The following is a 21,467-nucleotide window of genomic DNA, read 5'->3' as shown; positions in this document are numbered from 1 at the left end:
CTAACACTGTGAATGCCCAGACCACATCTGGAAACCCCATATTCCTATATTAGCATTTCACATGCAAAGTTATAACTTCAAAGACAATCAGAAGGGAACATAAATGTAATTTAAAGGGAAAATGAAAATATAAAGAAAACCTGACTAGGCTTCTACTGAATTAACTTGCCTCCTAAATAAAAAAGTTTGTTAATTACTAAAAAGGACTTTTGTAACAGCTTACTTACAGAAAGGCATGTGAATTAAAAGCTTATCTAATTTTTGCAACTGCATCAGCCAAATAAAAGAGATTATATCTCTGCATGCATCCTACCTCACTTACAACAACCTGACTCTTTTTAAGACACCAGTTTCAAAAACTTAAGGGATCCATTTTCTAACAAAAATAATATCCAACTACTGTTGACAAAAAATACCTTCATTAATTTTCCCCTCATTACTGATATTAATTATAATGCACTCATTTTTAACAATTTCTCTTCCACTTCCTATATTTTATTTTGTGTATGTGAGGAAAGAGGGAAGAAACAGCACATGGCCTAGTTCTGACAACCACTGGGGACCATAAGGCAAAACTCATTTAAGCTTGTAAGGGAAAGAAAATCACAGCTACCTTTGCAAACCATTTATACATAAAGGTAAATAAGGCACAGTGCACACCAGTAGACAGAGACGGTTGACAACATATACTGAGGAGTACATAACACCTAACAAATCAGGATAATCTCAACTACTGGCTGTTCACAAATCCTGTGGCCATGCATAATGTCTTAAAGATGCCATACCTTTTGCCCTCACACTTTATCTCTGAGTCATGATGGCAGATAGTTTCGAAACTGATCTAGTAAAAACCAGTTTATGTACTGCCCTAATACAGCCTGCCATCTCCTCAGGTATAATCCCAGCCTCTCTGAAGCAGACAGTCCTTCTTCCCTTCTGAGCAGTAACACTACTCGGCTATAGAGCCTACGTGTTTCTAAGCCTCTTCTGAACATAGCTTAGGCTCAGACACCTCTCTTTCACTGGGGAGTTTTAGGGACTGGAGATTGCTACAATGTGATGAGAAACCCTCAAGCTTAAATTACCCTCTCCACTATTCCAACTACATGAAGAGCAGCCTCTACCTTATACTGACCATGTCACAGCAATAACACAAACTACCAAACTTTCAGTGAAGTTTACAGTACTGATTAACAAAGAAACAATCCCAAAACTTGTTCAGTACCTTTGAACTTTCATTAGTCAAACATCTGACCCTGGACTAAGGGAAAAATGACCAACTACCAAGTATCAGTTTGGTATCTCAATTCCTACCTCTCCAGGAACATCAGATGCTCTGAAATCGCTCCTAACTGCAGACTTGCACAGACTGTCACTCAGTGAGGGATATGATGGCATGAGCAAAAGACATCTTATGCTTCTTGCTGCCTCACTGTTTCAAATGGATTTGACAGCATGTACAGTACCTTTGCACTTTTATTAAAGCTGAGTCGATCGTATAGGTTGCATCCCCGCTAACAGCTTAACTAAATGGCATCTTGAAGGGTTAGTGGCAGTTAAAAGTTCCAGATGTATATTGCTACTGGCTCCTCAAATGCATAACTGGCTGCAAGGATCGTCTATCCACTCAACCAAACACAGAACAATGTTACCACAGCTCTCCTTAAGTATGTTTTCTCACCTTGAAATTCTCCATCTGTTGCTGGTCATCTATAGTAGCAGCACACTCTGAGCCCTCTGCCTCATCCTTGAAAACTCAGAGGCAACCAACAAATGCTAGAAACTCCAGTTATCACTGACATCCGACTTCCCTGTTGCACACCTGCTTTTCACAGAAACAAATGAAAAGCAAGCAACGGACACAGTATGATGCTTCCTGGCTTTACAGGCAATGTTTAACATACCAGAATAGCACAATGCTGCTGAGTTCAGGCTGAGACAACTACACACTGCTCCACAGTTTAACTCTGAAAGCGTAAGTTTCACCTCACAATTACGAGGACTTTCTCACTGGTGGCTCACAGACATAGAGTAGTAATAGAGTAAAACAGCTGGCTTCAAGAAGTATTCTACTCAAAGCCACACTGTAAGACAGCCTGCAGAGTACTATCAGTGGGCAGCCCAGAAACAACTGCTCTGTGAAACATCACATGAAATGCTACTGGCAGGAATTAATTCAGTCTGACTTCTGTGAACAGTGAAGGTCACAGCAGAAGCATCAAACACCCCCATACCTTCCCCACTTCCCAAGCCCAAAACGACAGACAGGTACACCAGCACGCCGTGCCCTGGGTCAGCAGCAGTGCCTATCTACAGCCATAGCAACGCCGCCTGATAGCAAAGCCTTTGTGAAGTGAGCACTGGGTTGTGTGGGCAGATACAGGGCAGATTGAAAGAGACTATGATTAGTCAAAACAAACAGATTAAACAGAATGGTAAGCTCAGCTGAACAGAGAGGGGAGCTACCCTGCCTGTGCAAATACTTGCCTCTAATCTTAACTAAATAAGGCCGACATCTATTTCAACACGATCAATTTTGTTTTCTATTTTACCTCTTAAATGAGTCTGCCATACAGCAGTCTTGCAGGTGATTTGCCTTTCCCGTGTTCAACAGGAGAAACAACGTTTCTCATGAAGAGAAGACAGGTAACACGGCAGCACCACTGACCAGGACTCCTGAAATTACTGACACACACAGCACGGTCGATGGTGCTGCCAGGAGCCAACAGCCACATCTAGAATTTACATCCAAATTCAATTATGAGACAGCTGGGTTGCAAGTTTCATTTCCTTTAGTTTTATGCTTCTCACCCCAAGCTTCCCTCTTTGTTTTTGCATCTTCACCAGCCACATCTATGAAAGGAAGGCTGAAACCATGAAGGTACTCAGCTCTCCCATTTGAACGTTAAGTAGAACGCACAACAAAAAGACAGATGACATCACACAGTCAGTAAACGCAGGTCTGTAGTAGTTAAGAAGGGTGGGTTACATGTTACTTCAAAATTTAATTCCAGTTCTCTACCATTATTCCAATCCAAGGCCTGCAGATCTCCAGGCTCTTTTCACTGCCCTCTTCTATGACAGGAGATTTATATAACGTCTCTCCTTATCCCCATCGACTCTAGTATTTTCCCCTCATATATATATATATATATATATGTATATACACACACTTTTTTCTAGCCTTGATAGGATAAAACAAAAGCAGCTACAACTATACTTGTTAGATCTACTAAGTGTAAGAAAAAGTACAGGGTAAATAAAACTATTTTCTTCAATGCCTGAAGTGTAAGAGAACAGGAGTTTAGAACTTCAAGACCAAAACCTAAGTCTTACTGCTGAACAGAATACATGAAAAAAATAATTTATCAACCTGTGAGGAAATTCTGTGGGAACCTGCTTCCAAGTTCAGAGTATTTTCTTCAAGGAGCTGTAAAACACAAGGTATTTTTCATAATCTGGATTGATTTACTTTTATGCATTCAGCTGGGATATTTACACATTCAATCTAAAGGACTATTTTGCCCACAATGAACAACTTATATCCTAATTTAAATGTTCAATGCACTAAAATATTCTCAAAAAGGATAGATATCTATCCAAGTAATCTCTTGGTCCCTTCAAAATACGTTTACTAAAACTGAATTGTCACAAATTTCTGCAAAGGATTCTAATAATAAAATTTCTTTCCTTGCACCACTGATACACAGAGAAAATTGAGTTCTAAGATTTTATTAGGAATACTGTATTAGCGTTTTCAAACCGTGGGTATTCTCATCTCTCCCCATGACTTAGCAAGTTGCATCCAATTAATGACAAATCACTCTACATAAATTTCCAGCTTAGAATGTATGGGCAATACCATTGCAACAGTCAACAGAGCTCAAAACAGGGAAGAGAGACTCTCCTGGTTACACATCATCAGCATTTTTGTACAGAAACAAAAGAAAGGTTTTCTGAATTTGTGTGCATCTCCGTCTCTGGAAGGAAACTGTTCACTTCAGGAGAACTCTTATTACGTTACTGACAGAAGTTACACTATTTTGTGCAGGCAGAGAGACACACCACACACTGTATACACTATACAATTAGAGATCACTACTAGAATAAAGGAAAAATTTATTTGTTGTGATCCTAAACACTATTCAGCACGTCGGTAATAAAATCTCACCTGATGGAAACTGTATATTTTGATTGCTAAGCACCAGGACATATAAGAACAGCTGTTGGTCTTGAATATTTTTCTCACTGAAAATTGGGTCACAATCCCAAGGAGAGTGCTGAAAAAGGTTAAGAATGAACAGACAACTTGGTTCTGTTCAGCAGTGCCATACCCTTAGAGTAACCGAAGAAATGTGTTGTCCAGCATCAAAGTAAAATGAAATCAGAAGAATATCTGCCTATTATCATTCTCAACTAAAAAATATGTTAAGTTGCACTTTCTGAAATGGACAGCCCATTCACACACTACCTACTTTGATTAATTTTGCCTTGCCTGAAGAAGTTTTTCTTCACTTTCAGGAACTGTTGCGCCTTCTCCAACAGTCTACAGCCCAAGTTACCATCTCCTGGTTTCTGCTGCCTCCTAGGAAGGCCTGTGGAGCTCTGAAAGTTCTGAGGTATGTCAAAGTTGCTTCTGTAACTCCTCAAATACTCTGCTGGAAGCCCTGTAGCTGGAAAGACTAACATCGTGAAGGAAACTGCTCACAGGTATCCCTATCTATTTTTTTTAAATAACAATTGAGATAAAAGAACAAAGTTTTGGTACATTCAAATAGGAACTTTACATTTCAATGGTCATTTCTGAGTTATTTCTGTTTTTGACTCACTAATATCTAAGATTGTAAGGCATTTAACCTTCAACAGAAGAATTACTTTAAGATCATAAGCTTCTTCTCACTGATTTGTTTGCCCCCCTAAGGTTTTAAAGGGCACACAAATATTCCAGACCACACAATAAAACCAACACAATTAAGGTAACTAGATCTTTCAGAAGTTTATAAAGGACTCCAGCAGTTGATTTTCTCAAGCTGAGAAGAAGTAAGCATAAAATGAAAAGCTTGAAACAGAATAGTGAGACACATAACAAAGAACATTCCCCATACTAATCTTACTTCATACTGAGATTTACATGATGCTTTAACAGGAGAGGAAGTTCTCAGAATGGAGGGAAGCCTCCAATCCAAAGCAATTGGGAGGCACCAATTATTTTAAGAGATGACAGTTTTAGAGATCTTCAAATGCCTGCATGTAGTTTCTACTTTATAGCACCGTGAACAATCTATTATAACTGTGCGTACAGAATCCCATCGATTCTTTAGAAAATAAAGAAAACTTAGAAAAACAAGTAGAAAGCTTGCTACTAGCTCTAGTGATCAACTTATTAGTTTTCACTCTATGCAAAGAAAATGGAACAATATTAAGGTGAATGAATTTAGGTGTAGATCAAAATAAATGAAGGATTATGCTGCCGGGGAGTGAAGGATTATCATCACTTACCTCCCTCATCCAGAAGCTTCCCACTCAGGGGCTGGGATGTATCTGAAGAGTAACATGTAATGGAAATTTGTAGCATTAAATTGGAATGCTGATTGGAAGCACCTGATGGAGAAGAGGTGAGAATACCTGCTGTTTTAGAAGCGTGAATAGGATAATCCCAAAATCTGACTTTCTGGTCTTCTGCCCTAACATTAACTATTAAGCTTAAAATTTGTCTGGATACAGGGGGAAAACACTACAGCAGTGAGTTGCAATAAGCTACTGGAGAACAGTTTTCCAAACCAATAATGTAAAAAATAAAAATAAAGGTTCAAGTTATGGTTTTTAAATTAAAACATAATCTCATGACACCAAATAGTCAAATAACCAGGCAATAATTAGCATCCAAAGGAGATGGAAGTTTACATCGATCAGTACAATGACACAGCCAAAAAATAAAACAAACCAAAGCACACCCATCATCTCCCCAATACAGTATTTAAACACATAAGTCAAGGCTGCAGAAAACAAAGTCTTACCTAGTAAGTGTGTACTCCCTGAGTCCTGAATGCAGGTTCATGGCAGAAAAAGTACCTATGCATCCACGCAATCGTTTATCTCGACCAATCTTCCACGTTACAAACAGTGGGCTGTTGTAGGGAAGGAAAAAAGAAAGACATGATCACAGAAGCATTATTGACAGTGTGGAATGTCAGTAACAGTGCCCTTCCTTTCAGTAATGGGAGAAATAACATACCTAAGTTGCAATTCTTTTGACTGCTCTTGAAATGCTGCTCATGTAATATATCAGGAAATAAATACTAGCAACATACTTAATAGCCAGAACAAAGTTCTGCTGGTAGCAGATAGGGTATGCTTAACATCCTGCCCTTCTCCTGAGAAGGGGAAAAGCCTCATCTTAGACATCTATAAATAAAGAAGCCTTCACAGAAGAGAAAAACACCTGTGTCAGGTTAGTTCTCCACCTCAATACACTTTGGTCTTTAACACTGATGGCAAGAAACTACTCTGGAAGTACCTGGCAAGAAGTGCTTTGAAAAGCAAGCGAACTTAGGAACATCCTCCAAAGTTAAAGGACTACCTTAACAAGTTATTCTTTCCCTGAATCCCAAATCATCTCCAGTTCGTATTCAAGAATCTTACCCAAGCAGACCAAAACTCCTAATAAGCTGTATGTATCACAAGTTCAACCATTACAAAGAAACATTTCTGTTAACAAACAACTTTGCATTAATCCAGGTACTAGGCTCACAAGGAACCACACAACTTCTGGGGACAAAAGTCTTCTTTTCAGTCCTGTAGCCCTGCATCAATACAGAAGCAACAAAAGCTAAAGAAACTTGACCTTCTCAGGGAAGCGTGCACGGTTCCTGGATAACCACTCTTCTAAACTCTAAGAAAGAGACTTCCAATCCTGAGATAAACAGTGGTTATAGAGACGAAAAAATATATATTTTTCCCCCAGAAAGCAAGCAAGTCAAAGTGGATGACACAAACACACCTGCTCTTACCCTTACTGGTAAGCTTAAAAAATAAGTCACTTTAGCTGAATGTTCTGACACAGTGTTCTTGATCACAAGTTTATGTTTCTACATAAGCAAACACCTCCAGCCCTTCCACCTTAAACATGGTCTTAATTCTTATGTGAAATCATTGGCTATTGAGGCCTAAACCTACATCATTCTCAGCACGAAGACTACAGGCATGCTGTGCAAAAGCTGAGCCATGAGGTGCATCGCTGACATTTAGAACACTTGCAACCACGTCAGACACATAAGGATGTTCCTTACTGCACGTTGCCTTTATGGTTTAATTTTAAATTGTTTAGGGAAAATGAAAAAACAAACAACCTCGCTTCACCCCAAACTAAGGTGGGCTCAGTGATCCCTGTGGGTCCCTCCCCATCAGGGTATTCAATTATCCTTGAACAAAATCCACTGACAAGCATAAAGCCAAAAGGGACTGCTACCTCACAGTAGTATAAGATAGGATATTGTGCAATTACTCCTTCACCCAAATCAACAAGCAACATTTGACCAACGTTTCCAAGAATGGTATCTCAGTTTCACCTCAGTGTTACTGACAAAATTATCAGATTGCAATGCTCCTGAAGATACCTTCTCCCTCAGAAACAAGCCCAAGAAAGATTCAAATTGCACACAGGGTTTATTCTATTGACCTTTACCTTTGGATTATGAGATTTATAACCTGTAAAACACTTAGCAGAGGGCATTCCAGGAAACACATACATTTACTTTCTTGTCAAAATGGAATTCTAGGGTGTCTCATTACAGCTACTTTACAAGGACATTATCAGAAAAGGTGCTGAGACCACCACCAAACAGATGGAGACATTTACATGTGTTTTGAAAGTTCTTATCGCTGAGTACCAACAGAAAGAGCGGAGGTTATATAGCTGTGCATTTGTACTACGAGTAATACTAAATTCAAACCTCTGCTCATTAGTTGAAAGCACTATATAGGTACAGATGATATAAAATACAACATCTGGCAAAAGGTGTTTCTCCAGCATTCCAATTTCTGTGTTCCTCAACTCTTGCCTCCCCATTCCCCAGGGGCCACTAAAGTATCAGCATGTCTACACAGAAGACTTAAGCCTACTAAACAGAATTACTTCTCCTAAAGACCTTTGCAGATGTCTTCAAAGTACAACATAGACCAAAGTTCAGAGAATGCAGAGACCAAATAGGATTCCAACTGTTAAGATTCTAGAAATAAGGCCAGAAGAGATCTTCACAGCTCATAATAGCATAAGGAAAAATTACATTATACCACTTCCTTCATAAATAATCTATGTTCTCTACCTTAAAAAACTCTAGAAATAATGGGGAGAAGGAAGAACCCCAAATGAAAAATCAGGAAGTTGCCTCAAAGCCTCACTGAAGTTCAAGAGCTCAGGAAACATCCTGATTTCCTGCTGAAATGCATCCCATAGCTTGTACCTAGCTATTCCTCCACCAACACTGCCCTTCAGTTTAAGGAGCTCTGTTCCCTTCCTTTGTATAAATACTTTGGGGAATAACATACAAAGAATTTCTGTCTCTTCAGTCTTCACTATGCTGAGCTAAAACAGGTCACATTCGTTAAGTTTCCCTTAAAAGAATTCTTTCTGTTCTGATCATCACAGCTCTTCTCAACACCTTATTCCAGTTTCAATCCCGAACACTGGTAGCCAGATCTGTATGCAGAATTATTACTGAGGAGGGTCTTGCACCTGCAGTAATGCTTCCATCTCTGAACTATCCACACTGCTCCCTTTTAGGGCTGACTCTCACAGCCTAGTACCATGTCCAAGCCTGTCATTCATAGCTTCACAGAGCATTTCTATTCTTACACTAAAGAGCCAATATAAAACTTGCTCACCTGAACTAGGCAAATTATGCTAAGAATTTGTTTCTTTCTAGAAACGCTCTTCTGCTTTTCATTGGCATCCCTGGTTTCTGCTGCCTCTTTTCTCCATGCCTCCAACGCTTTTCATATGTTTCAAGGCTTGTAATAATCCACAAATAAACTTTACAACAGCCTCAGATCTTGGGTTTGCAGTACAGTGCCAAATTCCAGATGTCAACATCAAGAACAGCTAAGTAAATATATAGCTAAGTAAATATATAACTTTTCTACTTGCAAAAATCCTTATTTTCCTCTTTCATCCATTTTCCTTCAGAAAAAGTCTGTTGCTGTTTGGTTGTTTTTTGAGCAATATCTTATTAGACCTTAAATGAAAATGTGCACATCCAGGCGCTTGAAAGAAAAGCAATAGGAGCAAAGATCTAAAGCAGAAGCAGATGAGGAGGCAGACCTGATGCTTGGGAATCCCTTTTATCCAGCAACATACAGGATACGCATTGCTGGCAAGAGATCTGGGTTGTCTTTTTGCCTGAAGAAGTCTGAACCCACATATCCCACGCGAATGCCAGAGCGCATGGGGGAGAAGCACTCCTGCCTTTCTGGCTCAGGCTCCCTCCCACCTGGTATGAAGATTTGGTTCTGTTTATTTTGTTGCTGTTTTTTTAAACATTCATTAAAGCAGATGCTGCAATTGCCTGTGAAGACTCCAACACTCAGCTTCACGCCATTCTCTTATTCAGTTCAGGTGAAGCATCTCATTTAAAAACAAAAAAGCTCTGGGCTTGGGAGTGAGCACTTTTGAACTGTGAGACTTGGAAATGTACCTGCCCAGCTCCTCCCCACGGTGCCAGGGACCTCTGACACAGCCTCCTGCCAGCACAAACAGCCCAAGATGCGCAGAGCACCCTGAGCACCCAGAAGCTGAAAAATGACGGAAGATGTTTCAGAGTGCACAGGGTCAGAAGAAGGGACCAAACCCAGACCCTAAGACACTTCTGCAAACTTCTCAATCATTTCTCTTTCACGAGGTTCTTCATTTTATGATTTAGGAGAGGGACTAAAAGTTATGAGCTAAACACTGAAAAAATATTTCCCTCTAAAGCTGCTCACTGCTGTCAGCAAATTCACAGGTGACCAGATGATAACAAACACTTTCCAACCCGCCACTGCCTAATTTAGTATTTATCAACATGTCTTGCCCAGCCCTAATCTACATCTTGCAAAGCAGACAACAGTTTCGGTTATCTGCTACACCAGCTGGTAACCAGGTGATTACACATTGTTTGCCCCCTGCCTTCATTTGGGAAACTTAGTTGAAGAGACGGTTGCAGCATTTAAAGGTTTAAACTAACATTGTTTTTCTGATGTTGAACTGCTGTCATCAAAAGGGGCATACAATTAGAGATTAATTGCAATTAGAGACATTAGTGCCTTAACAGACTAAAACATACACATATACTCAGCATCCCACTCATCCTAAATGCCAACCATAAAGGCTAGCCAGAAAAAGTGTGGTTGAAGCAGAAGAACGTGGGTCACCCAGAGCCCTGCTCCCTGCCTCACTTCAGCTACTATTACACTGTTTTCATTAATGAAGAAACTAGGACAGCCATGTAGCTTCAGTTGAGCATTAATCCGTTGCAACTTGTGGAGAACTGGAGCACGGTACATGAAGGTGAAAGGTATAAACCTATATAAAAACTGAAAGGAAGAATCACAAGGATTGTCTTATTCACTGTGCTTACCCCAGTGCCCTACACATACTTCTTGTTAATGTTTTACCAAAAAAGCCAACTCTAAACAAAATTACTGACCTACTTGCTGTGACACGTTACTGAAAATATTTCAATTGAAAGCTGAAGTGTGCAAGCTATTTTAGTAATCAGTCAGCTTTCACAGAAAGAGTCAGCATGCCAACAGCTTACATGGGCACTGGGTAGTTAGCACTGTTAAAAATATACTCTTTCAATGTAAGGTAGCACTGGAGACAAGCTGACTTCCAGTGTACTTAATTAAAAAGTGAAGTAATTTTTTAATTTGAAGAGTGGGAGAAGAAGCAGAAAGCATGAAAAGATTGGTCTTTTTTCAGAACTGTAAGAAGTACTACGAAAAGTTTCCCTCCTTGTTATGGACAGGAAGGAGGAAAGAAGAAAGAGAAGGAAGGGTAAGAGATCAGCGATATTCATTTACCTTTATCAAAGATGAGCAAGGACTTCTTTGATTCCTGATGAAGATTCCCAAGTAATGGGAAACTTATAAAGTGATATTATTTTAACTTAATGAGTAGAAAGGTAAACTGGTATTTAGAAAGAGATATTAATAGAAGGTATTTAACCATTTTCATAAAAAGAAAGGGAAGGAAGTCTTTACAGGCCTAATATTTCTTGATATCCACGGCTATAGGATCAGACAATTAAAAGGTCACTGCCGCTGTCCCTTTGTAGGACCAAAGTGCTCTCACTTCAGCTCTAAGGATTTCCAGCTACAACATGCTCAGGAAGTCCTCTGAAGAAGCTAAAATGCAATCCACTTTGTTTCACCAAAGTGCAAGCTACTGCTCCTGAATTCTACAAACGTTAACATTTATATGTTTTTTAACTTAGAACTTACTCATGTCTTATTCAGAACCACACTAAAACTGACAAAAATGCTCAACAGTCGTGCACTATTGCTTCGGACTAGAAATTAAAGTTACCATCACAACAGTCAGCTGAGAGCCTTCGCACGACCAGTGTCAGCCTTTGTCTGAATCACAGACAGCAGTCTCCCTATTAACTGAGGCAATTCAAGCTTTGTTATACTCCAGGCTGCGGCATGGATGGCTCAACTCAGTGAGCTAATGCACATTACTCAATGTAAGAGAAAATAGCTTAGTAATGAAGGAGGTGTGGCCACGCTCACTGATAACTCCAGCGAGGGCATCCACGCACATGCTCCCCAGCACAGGAGAGGGAGGTATGTTGAAAGTATCTAGGCCTGTGATGAAAGGGAAAACATGATGGATGATATTTTGGAACCAGTCACTAACAACAAAAATCTGGTGGGTGCCCTTCTGGAACACACTCAGAAAAGCACACAGCGTGCTCCAAGGCCTACTACTAGACACATGTAAGGCACAAGAAAGGCAAAGCAGCTCTCCCTCCCGTTGTTGTTTTTGTTCCTTTGTTTCTAAACTCAGAGGGTGTGCAAATTAAATGAAGAAGCCATTCTAGATTTGATTCTAGTAGCTTCCTGACTGCCTCCTTCCCATTTGAAAAAAAAAAACCAAAAAAACCCTTAAAGTGAATATGAAAAGAATTAGATGAACCGTCAAAAGGGAAAAGTGGAAAAGAAAGACAAAGAAAAAAATGAAACAACAGAAAACCCACAACCAACATCACCTATAATTGCTGGACCAATATAGTTAATACAAGCCATAAAAAAAGTTCAATGCTGGTGGCTAGAATAGGAAGAAATAACATTTAAGCAAATTAGATTGTTTTCAAGTACTTTGGACCAGCTGAAGTTAAAGCTTAGATGTATTTAAAGTAACTGAAGCAGGCCCAGAACAATAAAAAAAGCTTTTTTGGGCTGGTTGAATTTTAGGATGCTCTTATTTGTTTCAGCACAGTGAGCTCCAATTCAAAGAAAAACACTACAAGAAAAACTCCCACGAAGCAGGATAGGTAACAGTCCAACCTGACAAGCATATTTCACATCAAACCAAACTCACCCTCTGTAACAAGCCTTGCCAGATAGGGAGAATTAAAATACCATATCTTGACTTCAGTAAGAATTTTTGATACCGTCTTATAAGCAGGGTGGCAAAACATGGCCCAGATGACATCTGAGTCAGGATCAAAACTGTCCACCAGTGGAGCTCACCATCAAAACAGAGGCCTTCACTGAGCAGTGCTCTACAGAAGTGTATCCCATGTGCCATATTACTCTTGTCTTGTTTCTGTCAATGTTTTCATTAATTATCTGAGTGATGGGAAAGACAACACACTTAAAAAACGTGCACCACAAGGGGACCTGTTGCAAAGAGGAAGATGACCTTGTCAAACCAAAGACTTGTACAGTAATAGAAAGAAGGGAACTCTACAGAATATAATTTCCTAAGTGAAAAGTTTTATGCTTACATAGGAGTAATTTAATGATAGAAATAGACAGTGTGGCACAAGTGAACTTACAGCAATTCTGAAGTTAAACACCTGGCCTGTGTAGGAGGTAAATATGCTTGGTACTGGGAAGTAAAAACACACTGAATAGTCATACAAAAGCAGCAAGACCCTGGTAAAGCCCAAGCTTCCATAGGGACAAGATTTTGGAAATAGCACTCCAATAAAGGTTCTGACTAATACAGGCGTCTAGAAGAGAGTGGCAGGAGCCACCAGAGACCTGCTAGCTGTTACCCAGACCAAGCAGATGGAAAAGATGGTTTACACTCAGGAAGAAGAGTCTATGTGTAGCAGCTATCAAATATGAAAAAGGCTTTTTGCAAAGGCAATGAGAATAATCTGTTCCATATCCACAGTGGATAGTTCCAGAAACGATAACATTAAATTACAGCAGGAAAAAAACTGATTCAGGTATTAATTAATTTTAAAAATCATTACAATAAGAGGCACAAACTTCCTGGACTCCCTTCCTGGAAAGATGTTCAGCTGCCATCATCAGACTATCTTTGAAGGCCTACATAAGTAGGCCACTATCAGGAATACAGTAAATACAACTGGTTCTGCCATGTAACAAGAGGACAGACCAACTATCTTCCTGATGTTCACTGCAGACACATTCGCTCATTCTGTGTGACACAACCTAAGACACCAAAGGGACAATTCACATACTAAACTTCTGGTTAAACTATGGGACTGACGACTGTCCTTACAAACTTATAAAATCAGAAATAAAACATCCAGGAAAAAGTACATTCACCTCAACTCTTCTGCACATTTACTTCTCTGTAGCAGTATTACAGAAGTGAGCAGAGAGATGTAAGTAACATTATTTATGTACTAATGATCAGAAAACACTACTGACTGAGCAGCTTCAGCATGTTCAAGGTACTAGTCAAGGCTTCCTTCAGAGCATAAGCATTTTCTGAATCACAAACAGCAGCCAGTCTCTTCAACACCTTTAGCTACAAGTTCAAAACAGGCTTTAAAGCAGAAAAATCGGAGAAGCCCATGGCACCTTTCCTTATCTGAATACCAATACAAAAAGCTTCTCAGGGGTAGGGCAATTTTTGTCACTTCTCTTTCCCAATAATGAGCTCACCTTAAAGGTTTCTTGTTTCTCCATCAGCTAGTTTTTCCACTACAGTGCCTCTTAGCACATATTTTGTCATGAGTTTAAAAGAACACAAAACACTACTTGCTTGACTACTTTTACACAATAGGGAAAAGAATTACTTGCTGAGTAGTGTCTGAAATCCATTATTCTGAATGTGGCCAGTTACACACACACACCACTTCCCGTCCTTTTACCTGGAGAAAGGTTTCCTCTAGCAAAATGCAGAGGACTGAGCATGTCTGAAAACATGCACTTCCCCTAACAGAAGGTAATGTTGTCTGGGATAATGCTCTTCTTCCTCATGAGAGTCAATACTGTGTTACTTCCTCAACACATTCACTCAATGAAGAAGGCTCATTATGGCTAAACATGCAGCGATGCAAAGACAAACAGCACTACGTACCAGCTTCACATAACAGCTGTAAGTTCAGCAAATTTTTACTTTAAAACCTATATAATTACTGAAAAAGTTACCAAATGCTTCTAACGGCGCAGCATGTTATTTCAGTATTATTAACACTGGGTGATCAAATGAGCAACTCTTCACACTACTCTATTTATAGAGAAACAATCATTTAGAGATTTATTTCCTCACCCATTCAACAGACTTGGTTTTTTAGTGGTTCTCCTGCAATCATAACGTGCCCCTGAGAGAAGAGTCTTGCAATGAGAACATCAACTGCTAGGTGTGAATTTGTTAGCAAGTTCTGCTTATCTAAGCAGCTAATCTTAAGGAAGGTCAGAAAGCAGCTACTATTTTAAGAAAATCTAGTTTAAATAACAGCATAATCGGGGTTAAAAATAAAGGAGAGTACTTAATGGAAAGTTATTTTCTAAAGCAAACCCATAACACCATAATTAAGATTGCATCCATTCATCAATTGAAACTGAGAAAAATATAAGAATTCTCAGCTCAGCTGATACGCAGTTCATTCAGCAGCAGAACCAGTGCTATGTTTTATTATTATATTATAATGCTATGTTACCATTATACAAGTTGAGACTACACGGGCAGCACTCCAGAAAGGTAAAGAAAGAAATAACAGTTTATAGGGTGAGGGGGGGATGGAGAGCACTTCGGTACACCCAGATGGACACTCAGTCAGACACTACTCCATATTCAGCGCCTGCCTTGCGCACTTTCTCCCTCTAATTCTCATAAGACAGTCCACAACTTCATGAAATAAATGGAGTTCCTACAACATATGTTTCTGAGCTCGTTGTTCGCTTTGCTAAAATAAATATTTACACGTAACAAAATCCAGAACTACTCAGAAATCACACTAGTTGGTTATGTAGGCTTATTTAGCATTGCTAAAAAAAGATCTGAAGGCTTGCAACTCCTCGGAGGAACAAAACCAACAACAAAAGTTACATTCCACGTAGGCAGAGAAGCACAGCTCAGAACAAGATCAGGTTTACGCACCTCTATCCTCTGGTTTTAAATGTTGCCAGCCCACAAGGGTGTCTGAAACTAAACACAAGGACTTGAAGCACTATGTAACTGCACTTTCAAGAATCAACTTTTAAAACCATCCTATTTGTCAGAGTGGCACACGGGTGCCAAACTCAGAGTGCTTAGGCTGCAGCAGCACCAGGCCTCCGGGCACCTCCTCAGGACAGGACCTTGACACGTCGTCCACCCAGCACTCTTTTTCTTAGGGTCACTGATACATCTTCAAGGCTCTGTATCTGCTTTCAGGGCGAGATTCTGGGATTCTCTGAAATGTAATGTTTCTTCTCCAAATTCACACAATGACAAGCAGGGCTGCGCATAAATCAAGCTATTTGTGGGACCGGCTGGCTGCAGTGTCTGCAGACATCCAGCCAAGCACACAGGCACTAACCAGAAGGTTACACCAGTTAATCAGCTCACACCACCTCCGATTACACTATTTCAGCAACGTTCCAGGCAGCTCTCCAGCACCACGAGCTCCAAGATCATCAAGCAGTTTTACATCTCCATCGGCAGATGTCAGCTTTATACACCTGGAGAGCTGCTAAGTCATTAAACAAAATTAAGTCACCTAGACTTCAGAACTTCAGTCCCCGAGGCTGTCCTTTGGCCACCAATGCCAGATGTATTTCCAAGACATTAAAGAATTTAAGTGAGGATCCAACACAGGTCCTATGCAGTTAGGCCAGAGCTCACTTGCTCTGGGAAGCAGCTGGTTTGGGATCATGGGCTCCCAATACAGTAGGGCAGGTTTCTCAGCTGTTTTTAAATCTAACCTTAGAAGCAATTTTCTCCACACAGCTGTAGAGACAGCTTTCCAGATATGCCCCAAGTATTAGCCAATGCAACACCACCCGGCTATTCCAGCACCCTGGCTGCCAATTTTAGCAAGTGTTCACAGAGCCTCCGTGTTTACTATTTCTTGTCAGAATCACACATGCAACAGGGAAACCATTAGTCATTTCAGATTTCAGAGTCTCCGCACTGATAAAGAACAGTGGCACGCAGCTGTCACCCACACAAAAAAGGCAGGAGAGGACACAGCTGCAGAATACATGAGGAGGGGAAAAAAAGCATGGAGAAATAAAAGTGAAAATCCACAGCTTTGCCAGAAGACTGTGGAAGTGAAGGAAAAACAAAAAACAATAACCACCTTTCACACCTCCCTCTGAACGCTGAGCAGAACAAGTCAGCGAGCTTCAAACAACAGATGTAATAAAAAGCAACTACCAGAATGGGACAGAGGTTTACATCCTCTTTAAAACGTCCGTGGCAACCGTGATGCCAAAGCTCCTCACCAGGGAGTTATCACAGCCCTTTCTGCGATCATGCACAGCATGATCCCCCGCTCTTCCATATTTACCCCTGGCTAGTCGGTTTAGCTTTCTATCTTGTAAACTTCTGCTAATCCTATCTGAACCTGGGCCAGCAAGGTAAACATATGGACTTTGGAAACAAAAAAATCTCTCCATTTTAACATCATAAGTCACTAAGTTTTGCCCTTTTTCCCCCCCAAAAAAGCATACTGTCTTACACACATTTTCCATACAAGGTGCCCGGGGGAAGCACCCCAGGGCCGCCTCCCACAGTGCTCCCAGATGGGCACTTACCAGCACAGCGCTGCTGCACTGGGGCAGATAGGACAGTTCTGTGCTCAGCCCAGCCCCACCTGGTTCCTGTGAAGTACCAGCACAGGAATTGCTCACTGGGCACTGTTTCATAGCCACGTAACACCCCTCAGACCAGCTCCACCAACCTCATACAATATGAGATCTGACATGGTATTATACCATGGGAATAAATAACCAGAACTGCAATTTATTCAAGGAACATTTATAGAAATGCAGCAGCAGTGTCTGCTGTCACTACTGCTCAAGGGAAGGGTGATGAAAAGAATGGCACTGAGGAGGAAGGCACAGAAGCTCATCTCTACATGGCTCCTTATGGAAACAGCAGCGTGCTGTGCATTCCCAATGCCAAATCTCATCGGTACATGCAAATATCAACACCAATTGTTCATTGGTGAACTGACAACTGAAGTGTTTACTTCTCCCTCCATCAGACTCCAAACTCATTATACTTCAAAATATCTTCTCCTGCCCACCATGCTCATTTTTACATTTCTACATTCTCAGCATTTTTGTCCTTCGTTTCTCTTTTTTTTTCCCCCTTCTTTTTCTATCTCCTCTTGCATTTGTCCTTCCTCCCTCCACCATCATTTTCATACCTAAGTCTATCTCCCTTGTGTCAAGCTTTTGAGAAGGGGGAAGAGGAAATAAAATAGTACTTGGGCTACTGCTTGCCATACACCCACGGCAACACTCTTGAGCTTAAGGTCTTCTCCCTAAATGGGTCCCTGCTTGCTTTCATAGATTCTAGAACCCTCACTTTGATTAAGACATTTGGAGCATTCAGCACGTTCTCAGAAACTCAGTACAACATTATGAAAAGGTAGATTTTGAATTTATAGAACAGCATAAAAACGTGGCTCGTCTTCTCAGAGCGCGGCAGGAACATGAACGTGCCCACGTACTAAGCTCACCCAGGGCAGGGAGTGTACCTCAGCTTGTGCTCCACTCTCAGAAGAAACCAAGAACAAGTGCCAGTGTGTTCTAGGTCATTATGACACCATAACCTGTAGTATTTAATAAAATGGTACAATGATATGGATGTTTACATCATAAAACTGTTCACATCTATGCTCTGACCTACTTTAGCAAGTTTTTCCCCAGTTGCACAATTATGAACCAGAGCAGAAAATCCAACTTTGTAACTATGAAGTTAATAAATCAGTTCAGTGTCAGTACAAATCATTAAAGTTATTACCTCAGAGTCTGCACTCACTGACTTTCTATGGGGCATATTTAAATATTCCTGAGAAATATAATTCTGCATCCTGATACCTTTATTATTACTCATACATCACACTTCTCCTAATGAATTCACACAAACTTTGTCATATTTTCAAACCATTGGTTTGCTACACCTTCATTCATAGAAACTATTAAAGCCAAGCCGGTATTTTCTCCCAACCCACTGCTGCCTTCTCATAGCCCAGAAAACAAGTTCTGCAGCAGCAGACAGGCAAATCAGGAATACGTTGCATCTGATTCAATATGTATTTTGCATTTAATAATTTTGGCTGCATTTGAGGTGTTTCAGAGTGGACAGGACACAGGCACAGTCACTTCCCCACTCAGTTTTCAAGGAAACGGACCAACTGAAAAAATATGTTGCTTCCATAACTAAAAACAACTTTGCTCCTCAACACTCACATACTCAATGCAGTCAGATTAACAAACGTTAACAAATGAACAGGCACTTAAAAGCCCTGGCACTACTTATCTCTCCAATGCCACACCATGCAGACTACCATTGAGGAGCAAGTATCCTGAGTTAAAGACATCAACGTTAAAGTGAAACTTGTCAGAGGACACAACAGTCATCCTAAACACATAACTGGAAGTGTTGCTAGTCAAAGTGGAAGCAATTACAGTACTACAAAAAGTTTAATGTATACTTTATGATCATTCTACTTGTAAACTGGAATTGTGATCCAGTATTTACAGTGAAAACTTTCCTTCAAGTAGCTTTTTCTTTTGTTTTGTTTTTCCCAGTGACATCTTTCAAAGGATTTGGCAGCAGCTTTTCCTAAAATTCCATTGTCACATACATCCAAAACAAAAAGCTTTAAGAACACCCATTCAAAATGCTTTGTAAAGCTGTATAAGGCCTCAGAAATGCTCTCCTGTGAAGAATAATGAAGATGATGCTGAAGGGAGTGGATAAGAATAGTTCCAGCTCCTGGGTTCCCCCTTCTTTGAAGCCACTGGAAAGTCATTTGAAAGAAAGCAACAAACACAATTAGTGAGCTGCTAGTACACATCTCCTCTTCAGTTGTTAGCAACTTGATCCAGGTCCGGTTTAAAAGTTGAAACAGCATTCTGAGGGCAATAGAAGTCTGAAAGTTTAGCTCCTCATCACTCCCACTCTTATAACAGAGTAGGCAAATGCCGAGACCATTTACAGCATGCTCACAAGTAGTTACTGCATATTAACTACAAGCCAAGAACCAGAGAATATTGTTTTGCATAGATTTCAGACAGCAGCTTAAAACAGAACTCCTACCTTTACAGTCTACACATGCTACCTTAAAAGAAAGTCTGTTCTCATTGCCAAAGAGACTGATTTTTTTCCTTCTAATTACCTGACACTTCTGCCTCAACTGCCAGTGACCGTTAGGAACTGGGATGCTCGGTGTTTTAGTTTTATTTTTATTCTGATGAAATATTATATGTAGCAGTTGGACAAGGCATCAACAGAAAGAAAGAACTGTAGTAATAAAACGGTCACATAAGATTATATTACAGACATAAGCAGGATTCTCCTATTAGAAATGATTCATAACTTACACTTCAGAGTATTTCAGCTACCTGTGAGGCAAGTTACTCTTTCAAAATAACAGATGAATGAGAAGAAGCAGGCAGAAACGTATAAAGCTTGGTCTGGAAAAGAGCTCCCTTGAATTCACACATACTTTATAGAAGCAAGACACTAGACATACTGCCATAATGGCATCCATCTGGACTTGAAGACACTTTCCATTATCTGCCAAATACACAATGCACCCAAAGGCACGAGCAGAAAAAGCTTTGGCCAATAGGTGACCACATGCCATGTCTGTGAGAAGGTAATGCAGAGAAGTCTTCTGCTGAAGTAAAACACTTTTCAAAGGAAGGAGACATATTTAAAGAAACCTAAGAAGAAAATGGTTCTCCGCAGGACTCTTTTTAACACCAGTATGTACATTTATTTAACATTTATATTCCAAGGTGTCAGCTGGAAGGACAAACTGCAACTAAGCCAAACATTCAGAGCTATTCTTTTAGAAGTCATTGATCCTTGTTCATGTTTAACTAAATATTCTAGAGGTCCACTATGGAACATTAGCTTGCAAGAGAGTTCAGGCACTAAGAATTGTGTAATGAGAAGCTAAATTAAAATGCAATCAATATTTTCTAAAATGAATTATTTTGAGAATGTAGTAAACCTTCCACTATTTTGGTACCACTTTTAAGAAGCTCACGATAAGGCAGCAAGATGAGCTGAAAAGCCAAGCTCATCACATTTTGCATTTGGCCTCTAATTCAAACTTCACCAGCTCTACAGCTGGAACAGGATAATCTTCTGGGTCACAAGACAACACTGTTAAGACAATGCAGGATCTGCAATGAACTTCAGCAGGTAGCTGAACCAACAAGAGTGCAGTTCAGAGGTAGACTGAACACGCTGCTGGAACTGGTGTCAGATGGAATTCGTATTTCCTTATGGCAAAGACCTGCTACCAACTGTGCTTTTAAAGGCTTTGATTTTCAAAGAGGATTCAAAACCAGGGAGATCTCACTAGTTTGAAAGTTATGCATGCTGAGGAGATTGGATGTTTTTAAACATCAGTAGGACAGACAGCAGTTGCTCAGCACGGGCATAGAGATATCACGTTTTCAGACAAGAAATGATGATGAGATGACCTCTGTGTCTTTCTACCCCCTAAATCACAAAGGACTGCTTAGATGGTTGAGTAACAGTGAATTTCAGAGCTCCTGTTAAGAACAAACAGCCTCACCCAGCATCTCCATCCCCTGACACACAGCTTCCTTCCTTGCTCTGAAACAGGCACCCGTGACTGGGGAACTGATCTAATTAACAATGCATCTCCTTTTTGCCAGTTTAACTTAAAGCAGTTAATTTCTCTGCTCTGTTTCTCTGTGCAGGAGCACACACAGCAATGTCAGCACAACCAAGAGAAGAAGAGGCAAGGGTAGCAACACATGGCAAGGATAACTGCTTACATCTGCACCCCATGAGAAGA

General features: G+C 40.2%; 1 protein-coding gene across 2 annotated transcripts in view; it reads right to left on the bottom strand.

Annotated features, from left to right (window-relative positions):
- AMMECR1 (AMMECR nuclear protein 1) overlaps positions 1 to 21,467 on the bottom strand; it is an 89,788-nt gene that overhangs the window by 24,491 nt on the left and 43,830 nt on the right. Inside the window, exon 3 of one of the 2 annotated variants that reach the window (XM_065729633.1) lies at positions 6,018 to 6,128. The exons of the other annotated variant lie outside the window; for it this stretch is intronic. Within the exon in view, the coding sequence (XP_065585705.1) occupies positions 6,018 to 6,128 (111 nt within the window). The remainder of the gene's footprint in view (positions 1 to 6,017; positions 6,129 to 21,467) is intronic. 2 annotated transcript variants of the gene reach the window in all.

Source organism: Cyrtonyx montezumae, unplaced genomic scaffold (genome assembly GCF_038088225.1).
Source record: "Cyrtonyx montezumae isolate F1298 unplaced genomic scaffold, pur_monq_1.0 scaffold_11, whole genome shotgun sequence".
In the NCBI taxonomy this organism is placed as follows: Eukaryota; Metazoa; Chordata; class Aves; order Galliformes; family Odontophoridae; genus Cyrtonyx; species Cyrtonyx montezumae.
This window is presented reverse-complemented; position numbering and strand designations above follow the sequence as displayed.